Source organism: Cryptomeria japonica, chromosome 4 (assembly GCF_030272615.1).
Source record: "Cryptomeria japonica chromosome 4, Sugi_1.0, whole genome shotgun sequence".
Classification (NCBI taxonomy): Eukaryota; Viridiplantae; Streptophyta; class Pinopsida; order Cupressales; family Cupressaceae; genus Cryptomeria; species Cryptomeria japonica.
In genome coordinates this window covers 332,569,534-332,581,642 of record NC_081408.1, presented here as the reverse complement: position 1 = coordinate 332,581,642, position 12,109 = coordinate 332,569,534, and the positions used below count along the sequence as shown (strand labels likewise).

Genomic DNA, 12,109 nt, shown 5'->3' with positions numbered 1-12,109 from the left:
TTTACCATAAATTGTTATCACTTTTCTGTGAAGAGAAAAGGATATTAGCTTTCTTGAAAAGGGAAGAAAGGCTATTGTTTCATCCAATTTTAGTTTTAATATTAGATATAGATAGGGGCAGCCTTCCCTTAATTAGGAGAGTTTTACTCACACTGTGGTTGAAGTCACAATTTTGTATATTTCCCTAAGTGTACAAAATTTTCAACCAACAAGTCTGATTTCTCTTGTTTTTCTCGTTGGAAACTCATTCATTTGCATTCTAAGGTATTTGGTAATGATAGAAGGGTGAATTGTCAGGAGTTTGATCTTTGTTTCATTTCCTTTCATTAAGTTTTGAGAGAGACCTCCTAATTTTTGTAAAAGTTGTTAAAACCCTAGGTAGGGTAAACAGTGTTTTGAAAAAAAAATGTAAATAGCCTTCATTCCATGTTGACCAAGGGCCAAAACTTGGTGGAATGGGCCAAAACTTGGTGGAATGGAGGGCAATGTTGCAAATGTCATGTATTTTTATTTCTACTTTGGTTGCAGGGTCTCATATCAATGTTGGTACGTGCAAATAGATGGTAATGTGACTGGTTTCAGTGTCTCAGACTGTGAACAGAAGTGTATTGGTGGTGTTTGAATGTGTTGAAGTGTAAGGAGGGTTTGGAAAGATTGGTGGAGGCTTAGAAGAGGTTATAGAGGTGTCTCAAACGTGTTCCAAGAGGTTGGAAACCCTAAGGGCTAATCAAACCAAGAAAGTTTATGACTGTCCCTGCACTTAGTTGACTGTCCTAATTTGACAGTGATAAGAACATCTCCATTTTTGTGCAAGATTGAGTGAGTGTTGATGAGAGTTAGAGTGGGAGAGATCTGAGGAAGGTCTAGGAGGTTCTTTGAAGCTTTTAGCAGTGTTTGAAGACCCTATGAAGTGAGAAGCATCCACATGATATTGACTGATCCTAAACATGTTGTTGACTGTCCTAAAAACAGTGAATCCTCAATAAACATTGTTAAGTCATTTTGGGAGGTTGGGTGGGTAGAGAGGGCCAAGTTTGAACATGTTGAGAAGCATTTTAGGAGTGACAAGAGAGTATGTGTGTTTGTAAGAAACCATTGCATATTGTGAGTTGGCATTGGTGGAAGAGTGGAAGTCCTAATAGGGGACAGCCTAGGTTGAGTGACCATAAAGGGGTTTGAAGGTATTTGAGTGCTTTAGAGCATGGATGTGAGTTCAAGATGGTTGAATATGTATGGAGGAATGTGTGTGAGTGGTTGGATAAGGAGTTGGTGAACAAGAAATGTGTTTTGGGCTATTGAAGCCTTGTGAGTGGATTAGTAGCCTTGTGAGGAGAATTGTGAAGTTGTGGAAGGGTTAGTACCTATCGAATAGGTAAGTTGGGAGAAAGAATCTCCCTAATATGGTTTAGTGTGTGGATGCTCTGCATTAGTGCTCACCTCTTGTGAAAAGCACATTGATGCAAAAAGAAGATACCATTCAATATAACAAATAAAGTATCATTATGAAATAGAAACATCCATGATTTATCATCTATGCTAAAGCAATGAGTAATTTGGAAAATTGGAGGGGCTAGCCCAAGCCAAATAAACAAGTACATGCAACTAGATAAAATGGCAAATTTAGCTGAAATGAAAAAAAAGCAGCATCTTCTCTTCAATGATTAGCATCTTAGCAGCTTGAGTGGACTGGCAAGTGATTGTAATTATTTATTGATGGTTGGTTGTAGTGATAAAAATATACAAAATGATGCCATCTGTTGTGTTGCACACACACACGTCATCTCCAACAGGGAACCTGTTGTGACGTATTCACACATCGCCCCATTGCAAATGGGGACCCCCACTTTTTTCACTTTCTAGGTTAGTGGTCTTAGTTTAGTTGTTGGTTGTTATTGAGTCTTTGCTATTAACCTTTTTGTTTGCAGTTGCTCAGGAGCTGATCAAGTCTCTTTCTTAAGGATGAAGTGAGGTTCAACACTCCCTCCGCCCAGCCAAGGCACAACCACTTCCACTTCTCCCAGCACTGTCAGTGGGCGCCCAAACCCGATCACTCATTTCTATCCCTCACCATTGTTGTCCCCATTTCCCCTTTCATCTCATCACCTATACCCTTCACCTACATTTATCGTTACCTCCCCTACTTTCCAATTTTTCCTATCATATCCTAAAACTTCATTCACTATCCCCATATACCTGATCCTAACCTTCTTATCCATCTACCCTTCCTTCCACCCATCCCCATACCCTAACCTACTTCACCTACATAACCTACCTTATATTTCCTAATTCCCATCCTACATCCTTAACCTACCCCTACCACTACCTTTGCCTTTACCCCCGTTACCCCTTCCATCTCATTCACCTCCCTACCTTCACCTATAACTTCACACCTACATCCTCCACCCTCCATCTCACACCCCCCTTACCCTTCTACTTCCCTTACCTACCACTTTACCCCTACCCCTATCCTATCCTATCCTATACCACCTTCCTTCCCCTAACCTAAACCCCATCCCATTATAACCTCCATCCTCTCTACCCTTTCATTACCCCCTTATACCTCCCATTACATTTTACTCCCTAACCTCCCCTAACTCCATCCACTACCACTTATACCTCATTTCCCTCCACGTATTTCTTACCTTCCATCATTTTTATCCCTTATGTCCCCCTTTTCTCCAACATCCCATTCCCCCTCTTTCTCCACGTAGCAGCTACCCTTAACATTTCCTACCACTCCCCCCTCATATTTCTCTCCACTGTATCATATCATCCTTTTGGACCCCACACACTCCAAAATAGAGAATTAAATAAGTTTTTAAAATACTCTTTGCTGGGACCCACTAACTTTTGGATTGGGAATTTAGAATGTTTTGGGATATTGCATGGGCCCCACCAGAAATTTTATAAAAAAATAGGTTTTTCTTTTTGGGAATTTTAAAAGATAAAGTATCCACCTCATCAGTCCTTGCAAGGTGTGGCAACAAAAAATAAGGAGCTGGCCTGTGAATGAAGATGTGTCACTTTAATGAAGATAGAGTAAAAGAGACCCTTTAACATCCACCGTCTATATAAGAGGACATCCATCCTCATTCCAAGGCATTAATCAAAACAATTGATACAATCTGCTCTACAATCTAAAGACAGCGAATTGCAGCAGACAGAGAGGCAGAGCTACAAATTTGAAGATCAAAATTCAGATCAGAACTGATTTCAAGGACTAATTCCATCAGTAGATTGTTATTTCCCAGATTTGAATTGATCTTTGAAAGCAATTAATGATGCATTAGGGGTGTGAAGGATTGTTTTATTTGCATGATTCTTGATTCATTATGTATCTTTCAGGTTTTGATAAGAGTACCGAAAGCTGATAAAGAGATGATTTCATTAGGAAGTTCAAAGACTACATTCCAAGGCAAGTCAAATTCAAGGAGGACTCACACATCAATATCCACATTTGGGAAAGGGACAATATCAAGATTTGATCACATGAAGAGGGTGGATCAGACCATTACTATTCACTTACAAAGCTGACTGCAGGAGATTCACCACCTTAAACAGAGTTGGAGTTTGATACAAAAGCAAAGGGAAGGTCATGGAATGATGAAGAAGAACGAGCAAGTGCATCCTGTTTACTGAAAAAAAATTTCTTCAAGTTTGAAATCCACTTCATGCTCAAGGCTAGAGGAGCGTACTTCATCACTTCAAGGAGAGGAACGAACGTCATGTGATGGCTGATAGGAGCGACTTCATGTGTTGAGGATTTAGAGCGAGGTGCATACTTCATGAATCAACAAATTGGAGCGAATTTTATGTAAAGGATTGAAGAGTTTAGAGGGGATTTCATGACCAGAAAGCAAAGCAAATGAAATAAGACTCTATTTGCATACCCCTTTGATCGAAATTTGCAACTTTATAAGTTGCTGTTTTGGACTGGACTTTATGACTTTACATCTAGGAACGAATTTCATCAATGTCCATGCACAAGAAATCAAAACACGAGCGAAGTTGAGGGAGAGATGAAAGATGATCACTTTGAGTAGATCCAATGCCAAACAAACTTCATTAGCTGCCGGTTTGGAGCGATTCCACTATCAAATGAATTGAGGGAGGTGAGCGAAATGCTACTTCATGAATTGAAGGAGGTGAGCGAAATTTCCAACTTCGGGAGTTGCAAGAGGTGAGCGAAGTTGATAGCTTCGGGAGTTGAAGGAATGGAGCGAAGTTCATGATCCCATTGAGAGGAGCGAAGTAGAGTAATTTCACAACTTCACCTTCAAGACGAAGTGAGCGAACTTCATGTATCAAAAGAGATGAGCGAAGTGCATGATTTAATAAATGGAAGCGATCTTGAGACTAAAAGAATATCAACTTCGTGGAATGAAGGAGAAGAGCGAAGTGCAAGGTTCATGTGCTGAATGAGGTAAGCGAAGATTTAACTTCATGTTCGAGAGGAGGTAAGCGAACTTCATGTTGAGGAAGAAGTGAGCGAACTTCATGTATGAATAGAGGTGAGAAAACTTCGTGTTTCATCAAAGAAAAACAACATTGAATAAGAAGAGATAATCGCCCAATGAAGATATAATATCAAATGAACTTCATGATCCCATTGAGAGGAGCGAACTTCAAGTTCAAGCAACTAAGAGTGAAATTTTTACTTCAGGTTGGAAGTGAGAGGAGCGAAGTTTTTACTTCATGCGTTGAGTGAAAGGAGCGAATTCATGAATTGGAGGACATGAGCGGACTTCCTCGCGTTGAAATTAGAGGAATGAAGGAAATTTGATAGCATTTACTTCATGAGTTGAGTGAGGGGAGCGAATTTCAAAGAATAAATTTCTTAAACACATCACTTTTGGAACAAACTTCATATGCACACCACTAAGAATGAACTTTATGAGTTCAAGAAGGAGAGCGAATTATAACTTGATCTCAAGCCTACAAAAGCGAAAATCATCTTCATGAATTGAGATAGGGGAGCGCTTCATGAATTGAGGTAGGAGAGAGCACTTCATGAATCCACACAGATGAACGACTTTATAAACTCACCTAAGGCAGCGGACTTCAAGATTCATGATATAACAACGAACTTCAAACTTCACCTTCAAGCATATAAGGGCGAATTTTATGAATGCAAGGATATCAGCGAGCTTTAAATTTTGATGGATATAAGTGACTTCACAAACTGAAACAGAAGAGCGCATCACAAATTAGAGATCAAGAACGAACTTCATGACTTGCATAATTGAAGCGAACTTCATGAGTTGAGGAAATGGAGCTAATTTCATGCAAGTGAACTTCATGAGTTGAGAAAGATGAGCGAACTTCATGATTTGATCTACATTAACAACTTCATGATCTCAGTGAAATGAGTGACTTCAAAGACAAGGAGAACTTAATGAACATCAATAATGGAATACACTTCAGACCTCTTCACGAGCCAAAAAAAAAAGACAACTTCAAGTGTTGCTTCATGATGGCAAATCCTCTCTATATGCTTTAATCAGCCTATATTAAGTGTGTGTAATACTTGCTTGTTTCTTTTGCAGGGCATGAAGAGAGTCACAAGAGAAAAGATTTGGAGTTTCAAAGGAGAAAGACAACGGTGACATCAGAAGTACATCAATACTTCAAAACTAAGATCTACACCTCGCACATCTATGATTGAAGCCTACATCGAGCACGATTGAAGAAGCAGACAGTTTCAGAAGAGTTAATCAAAGTTAGAAGATCAAACCTACAAAGTGTGAAGTGGCATCCTAATCATTATCCCAGTCACCACTTGCCAATCAAGGAAGGTCTACCTCTGCATGTCTTGATTCAACATACCTGATTCACCAATGATGGCACAAACTCTGAGGCACCTACGCCTGATTTCTATTGGTCCACACTCATGGAATGTAATTATTTCATTGGCCGAATTGAGTTGTTGTAACAAGCCCTAATTAGGGTTCTCATTGTAAAATCTCGGCCATTGATTTCAAATGGATCTAAGCCATTGAATTGTATTGAGCATTATAAAAGGCTCAAGTCTCTCATTTGTAAAGGTTAATAGTTGGTTAATAGCTAATAGTGAATAGTTAGCCAGTAGTGAATAGAATAGCAATTAGAATAGCAATTAGAGTAGATTAAGAGAAGGAAGAATTGTTGGTATGACTTGTAAATGAGATACTCTTTTCATTGAAGTTATGGTGAAATTTGTTATTTCAACAAGCCTCATGGTTCTACTTCTCAATTTATTTTTATGTTGATTAGATTGAATGGAAGAAATTATTGAATGTATTCATGTGGAATCCGCCTAATCCATACCACTAGCCTCTTGCTGCTTGTAAGTGCGCCTTGTGTGGTCAATTGGAATGAAATAAGCTCAACTTCGAATCGTTATCCATCCATTGCTTATGCATTAACTTGAATGGTGAATAGTGTTCAATGGTAATGATTTGAACATCTTTGAAATGTCCTTAGAAGATTGCACTGAGCTTGTGTCAAATTGTTCAGTTTGATGGTGAGACCTCGCTCAGTAGGATTCCATATAGTCATTCATCTATATTCTTACATTCTAGGTCCTAGCATAGACTTCTCAAACGCTATTCGTTTTGCTCTTTTTTATCTTCTAATTGAGTAGATAGGACCTAAGTTCTAGCAAATCAAGCATTCAGGCATTTGAATGTAAGTCCCCTCGTGATTCCAACATAATCACATCAACCAACGAGCTTACCCACACGTAGTGATCCTACATTCATGAACCTTGGAGTCTTCTCGCATGATCCTTAAGCTAATCTTCAGCATCCGAGAGATTTTGTTCAAGAGAGGATAAGATACTTATGGTATTTTATTCTATGTTCGCATGTGCATAAAAAACACATCAATAGAACCCTCTTTATTTTTGCTTGCTTTGCTCGTATTTTACCACAGCTTTGTCTTATAGGGATTGCTAGAGTAAGAGAGAGGTTAGATCAAAATGCATCATGCAATCACAAGAGTATGATATGGAACAAGGAACAAGAACTTTCAAATGGAGAACCATGGTGGCGACGATGTGCATTAGGGGGGAGTTTCTAGTACAACTTGATGAGCTTGAATCTATAATTTATTTAAATATGGACTTGGAAGCCTCCTTAACCTTTTAAAATCCAACTAAAGCACATTTGACTCCCAAACTCGGACTTTGCATAACAAGTGGGAATAAGCCTTATTCCCAAAATCTTCCTACCTCCGAGTTGCAAGACATGTGTCATAGCTGGTTTAAAACTTGGACTTTGCACAACATTTTGAAATAAGGTCTTAATTCTAAATTGATTCCTAACTCCAAGTTTCAGATTGACTTTCCTACATTCCTTCCAAAGTCCGAGTTTTGAGCATATATTCCAAAAGGTGTTACCAACTCTGAGTTTCCCAAAAGTTCTCCTACCTCTGAGTTTGTCTTATTACTGAAACTCTTCCAAACGCCGAGTTTGTCTTATTCCTAAATCACTTCCAAATGCTGAGTTTGTGTCTAATCCTCAAGGGGTTCTTGATACCAAGTTTGACACAGTAGAATCCTGATTTGTTTCCAAAACCCAAGTTTAGCAGGTTAATCCTAAAATCCTTCCATATTCCAAGTTTGCATTGTTCCCAAGATCCCTCCAATCTCCGAGTTTGACGACCAATGATCCTGATTTCATTCCTAGCATCAAGTTTCTGATTGATGTATCCTAAAATTAGTCTAAGCTTTGAGTTTTCAATAGCAGAAATCCTTATTCTTCTCCCGTGTCCGAGTTTAGGAATGAAATATCAAAATGCTATTTGAGGTCAACAATCCAAAAGACAGTCCATGAACCAAGTTTAACCTAAATTTGATTCCAAGTCTAATATGTAGGTCCTAGTTTGGTCTGAAGTTCGTAATCACTTTCCTAAGATTTCCTAATCAGAATCCATGCATTGAGTTTTCCAATAGCTCTCTCAAGTCCAAGATTGGGAGAAATTTGCCAAAATGCTGTCTTAAGGACAAAAGGACAAATCCTAGGTTTCCAAAGAGCATTTTAAGTGCCTCCTGTCCTAACATCTGTCAGAGGTCTGAGTTCAAAGCAGAAGATCTAAAGTGCAGTCTCCTAAATCCTTTCCTAGACTCGAGTCTGCAGTACCAAGTAACGAGTTAAGTGCCAAAATCCTAAATCCAAAGACTTTCCTAAGACAACTGCATCAAGAAGTTAGAATCCTAATCATGTTCCAAGTGCCAAGATCTCAAATCTGCCTTCTTAAATCAGAATTCCAAATTCCAGCAAAGATGAGAAGATGAATCCTTTAAAAAGAGGATGAAGTGAAGAATATGTGAGGAGGTGGATATGTGTGTGTTGGAACAATTTTGAAAATCACAAGACTTACATAAATGAGAAAGGTGTTTGAATTACTAAAATCTTTAGGTGCTTAATGAACTATTTGTCCTTGCAAATTAAAAAGGAGCGTGGAGATGAAGAATTTGGAGCATAGATTAAAGATGTAGTCAAAGTGAGGAAGCAGTTTGAATAAGAACCAAGGGAGATGGTTATTCGAGAGGAAAATGACTTGAAGCCTTCCAAATAACGTTTCTAAAAGTACTACATGATTACCAAGACAAAATACGGAAATACAAGATTAAAATTTACAAGATATCTTTGTTGGTGTTGGAAATAAGCCACACCCGGACCGACGATGGACTGGTCCAAGAGGGGCCAGTAGCTCAGTGGTAGAGCACTCCAGCAGCATATGGAAGGTCCTACGTTTGAGTCCTAGTTGGCCCATGTCTCAACATGGTATCAGAGCCAGGTCTAGGCTAGGAGCCCCAAGCACACGAGAGGTGTGGCTTAAGGGGGGGTGTTGGTGTTGGTGTTGGAAATAAGCCACACCCGGACTGACGATGGACTGGTCCAAGAGGGGCCAGTAGCTCAATGGTAGAGCACTCCAGCAGCGTATGGAAGGTCCTAGGTTTGAGTCCTAGCTGGTCCATGTCTCAACAGTCTTTATAAAGAAGATTGAGAGTAACATACTCCCAGAAATGAAGAATTTTGTAAAATCTAGAGATGTCAACAAACATAAAGCATGTTGCAGAGCTGGAGATGAAGTATTGAGATCACTATCACAATGTAGAGGATGTCATTTCTAGAATTCTAGAAAATAGGTGAGTGATTCCAGAGAAATGCTACAGGAAATATGAGATGCAGTATGATTTATTGTAAAATAAAAGAGAATTAATTTATTGTAAAAATAACAACTTTTTGGCTAATTTAATGTAATACAATAAAAGACAGTTATTTATCCAGCTGGCAATTCTGACCTTTTGTGACAAAAAGTTGTTATCTTGTGTTGGGAAACGTGTAACTTTCGTTTTGTGGTGGAAACAGTTGGAAACAATTTGGAATTGGTTAGAAAATTGTTGAAATCATTAAATAAAACTTGTTAGGGTTTCGAGAAGGCAGATTTGGGCCATTCATAAGATTTAATCTTGGCCGTTGATGTAAAATATAATATCTATAAAAGGCCAATGTGTCTTTCATTGTAAAAATTAGAATTAGAAGTAGAATAGAGTAGAGTAGAGTAGGAGTTGCTGAGCAGGAATTGTTGTACCATCAGTTGGAGCAAATGAATAAAGCATTTAAGTATGGTGTTTTACCAGTTGCCTTCTCCTGATTACATGGTTTCTTCAATCAAGTTAGTTAAAGTTCAGTGATTTTAGTGGTGAAGTATGATGATATTCGATGGATTTCTGGTTCATATCATTGGGGATTTGCTGATTGTAAGTTTTTGTGTATGGTTAATCTGAGCCTATTATTGTTGTTGGTTCAATTGTGAATGTTTATTTGAGCTGCGCTAGGATTGGGTACTTAAATATATGTTCATGATTTGAAAACCTTTCGTTTTCCTTTGAAGATTGCACTATCTCTGTGGCATTGTGAGTCTGTCTCTAGTGAAGCAGGAATCAGTTTGTGAGGAATTTGTCTATTTGCAACACTAACCATTACTGTCATTGTCCATAGATTTAGGTTAGATTCTCTAAACCCTATCCTTTCGCTCTTTATTTTAATCAGTTTGAAAAGTGAAGCATCAATTAAATTGCATACCAAATGCGAACCAGCTTGTCAGATGCATAAGTCCCCTCGTGATTACCATCAAAATCACATTATAACTGAGTTTATCCAAGTACAGTCAAGACCTGACATTGGACACCTTGGGGTTATCTTGTTAGGACAATTCGAGGGCATACAAGATCACCTTATTGAAGAGAGGATAGGATATGTTCCATATATTTTATTCTGCATTGACAGAAGTGCAAACTTCCGCATCAACACCATCCTAATGGCTGCTCCTCAACCCTGACATGGTCTGCCACCCCCAGATCCCTCACGTCAGTTTTAAAAACAAAGAGTAAAAATGTTTTGTGCGGTGCCAGATGTGGCAGAATTTTTTTGTCCCTTTATTTGTCTTGAAATGACAGACTATTTTTTCCCTATTTTTTTGATATTTTCAGAGGTTTTTTGTTTCCAAGTAATTGAATTCAATTTAGACTTCTGGTTCACCATGTCAATTCCAATTCTGTGTAATACTACTATGATCAAAACAGACTTGTGTTCTCTAAATTTATTTAATTTTTAATTTTTTTGTATTTATGTGATTTTTTATTTGCCGAGTCCCAAGCCCAAAATTTTGGGCTTGTGTTTTTGCCATTTCCAAGTTTCTGAATGATGACTACAGTAAAGGCTATGTTTTCCACCAGAGAAGAATAGCTTTCATGATGATTTACGTGATGATTTAAAAGAGTTTTGATGATAACATTGAACTTAATGTGATTTATGAGTTGTGATGATGTCATTGGTGATATCACTGTGTCTTTCTCTGCCAAACTGGTGTGTTCTGTCATGTACTGCTCGTAAGCTTTCTTCCATTAATTTGAGATTGAAAATACAGTACAGTTTTGCTTTGTAGCGTAGGGCTGTTCCAACATAACATGCTACTTCGATTTCATTATGCAAAAAAATTACTTATGATGATTAGGATCAATTACGATGACATAGCTTAATAAATGGCACTAAATAAACTCACTCACTTTAAGGTTGGCACTTTGCATTTATTGGTGTACAAGTTAAACACATATTCAACGTCTGAGTTTTTTAGATATATCTACAAGCCAATAGTGTCAATAGGAACAGACTTTTATGCACCTGAAATGCTTCTTGTATTAATTAGATTATTTCAATTCCTGATCAAATTGCATTTTTGTTCTACAGATCTTTATTTCTTACATTGAAGAAGACATGCCGTTGGAGGAAAGGGAAGCATCTCTTTCAGATTATGGATTTGTTTGTAAATGTACCAAATGCTTACAAGAAAAAGGAAATACTTCAGTAGCTGCACCAGATATATGAAATGTCAGTTTTCATAAATTCCTTGTAAGAGGTGATCTACTCAAGTTGATCTCGAAGAGAAACATTCAGATATGTGAGTAGCAAATCATTTGTGGGCGGTCGCATTAATCTTCTCTGCCACAGTACTATATTGAATTCTGCTCACAAAATTGGAAAATGCTAGAGAGAATTTAATGAGAAAACCTAGAGAAAATTTATTTGTACTCACATAATTGAAAATTATGTGTTTGTGTAAAGGAACATGCATTACAAGTACAAAAGGAACCTGTAAAACACAACAAATACAAGAATTCGCTCAAAGTGCAAGGAGTTTGAAACCCTGCATGTATGATAAATATCTTGTTTGTGAGAAAATATGAGAATTGTTGTACATAAATCAGATGTGAGAACCATTTTGCAAAAATGCCAAAAAAGTGCTTGTTTCTATTGGATATAGTTGTGCTTTTCCCTGCACGAATTCATTGTTAAAGAATTGAAAAGGATAAAATAAATGATGAATAAGTTGATTCCATATCGTCCCGTTTGCAGTGGGCACAGCAACACTCAATTACCTATTCAAGGGGTCCATTCCCAAAGAATTGTTGATTGGATAGCCAGAACACACAAAACGTATCATGTTTTGTATTGGTAGAGAAGATAAAATATAAAGAAGCCTTGAATTGATATGTGAAAGTGCCAATTACAAATAAGATATCACAACTTAATTAACCAATTCACTAATGCAAACTGCTTGA

General features: G+C 37.8%; 1 protein-coding gene across 1 annotated transcript in view; it reads left to right on the top strand.

The window, feature by feature from the left end:
* The window catches only part of LOC131063587 (histone-lysine N-methyltransferase ATXR2), a 218,216-nt gene extending 206,408 nt beyond the window's left edge, over window positions 1-11,808 (top strand). Inside the window, exon 17 of the mRNA XM_057997450.2 lies at window positions 11,238-11,808. Coding sequence (XP_057853433.2) covers window positions 11,238-11,375 — 138 coding nt within the window. The 3' untranslated portion in view covers window positions 11,376-11,808. The remainder of the gene's footprint in view (window positions 1-11,237) is intronic.
* The last annotated feature ends 301 nt before the right edge of the window (window positions 11,809-12,109 follow it).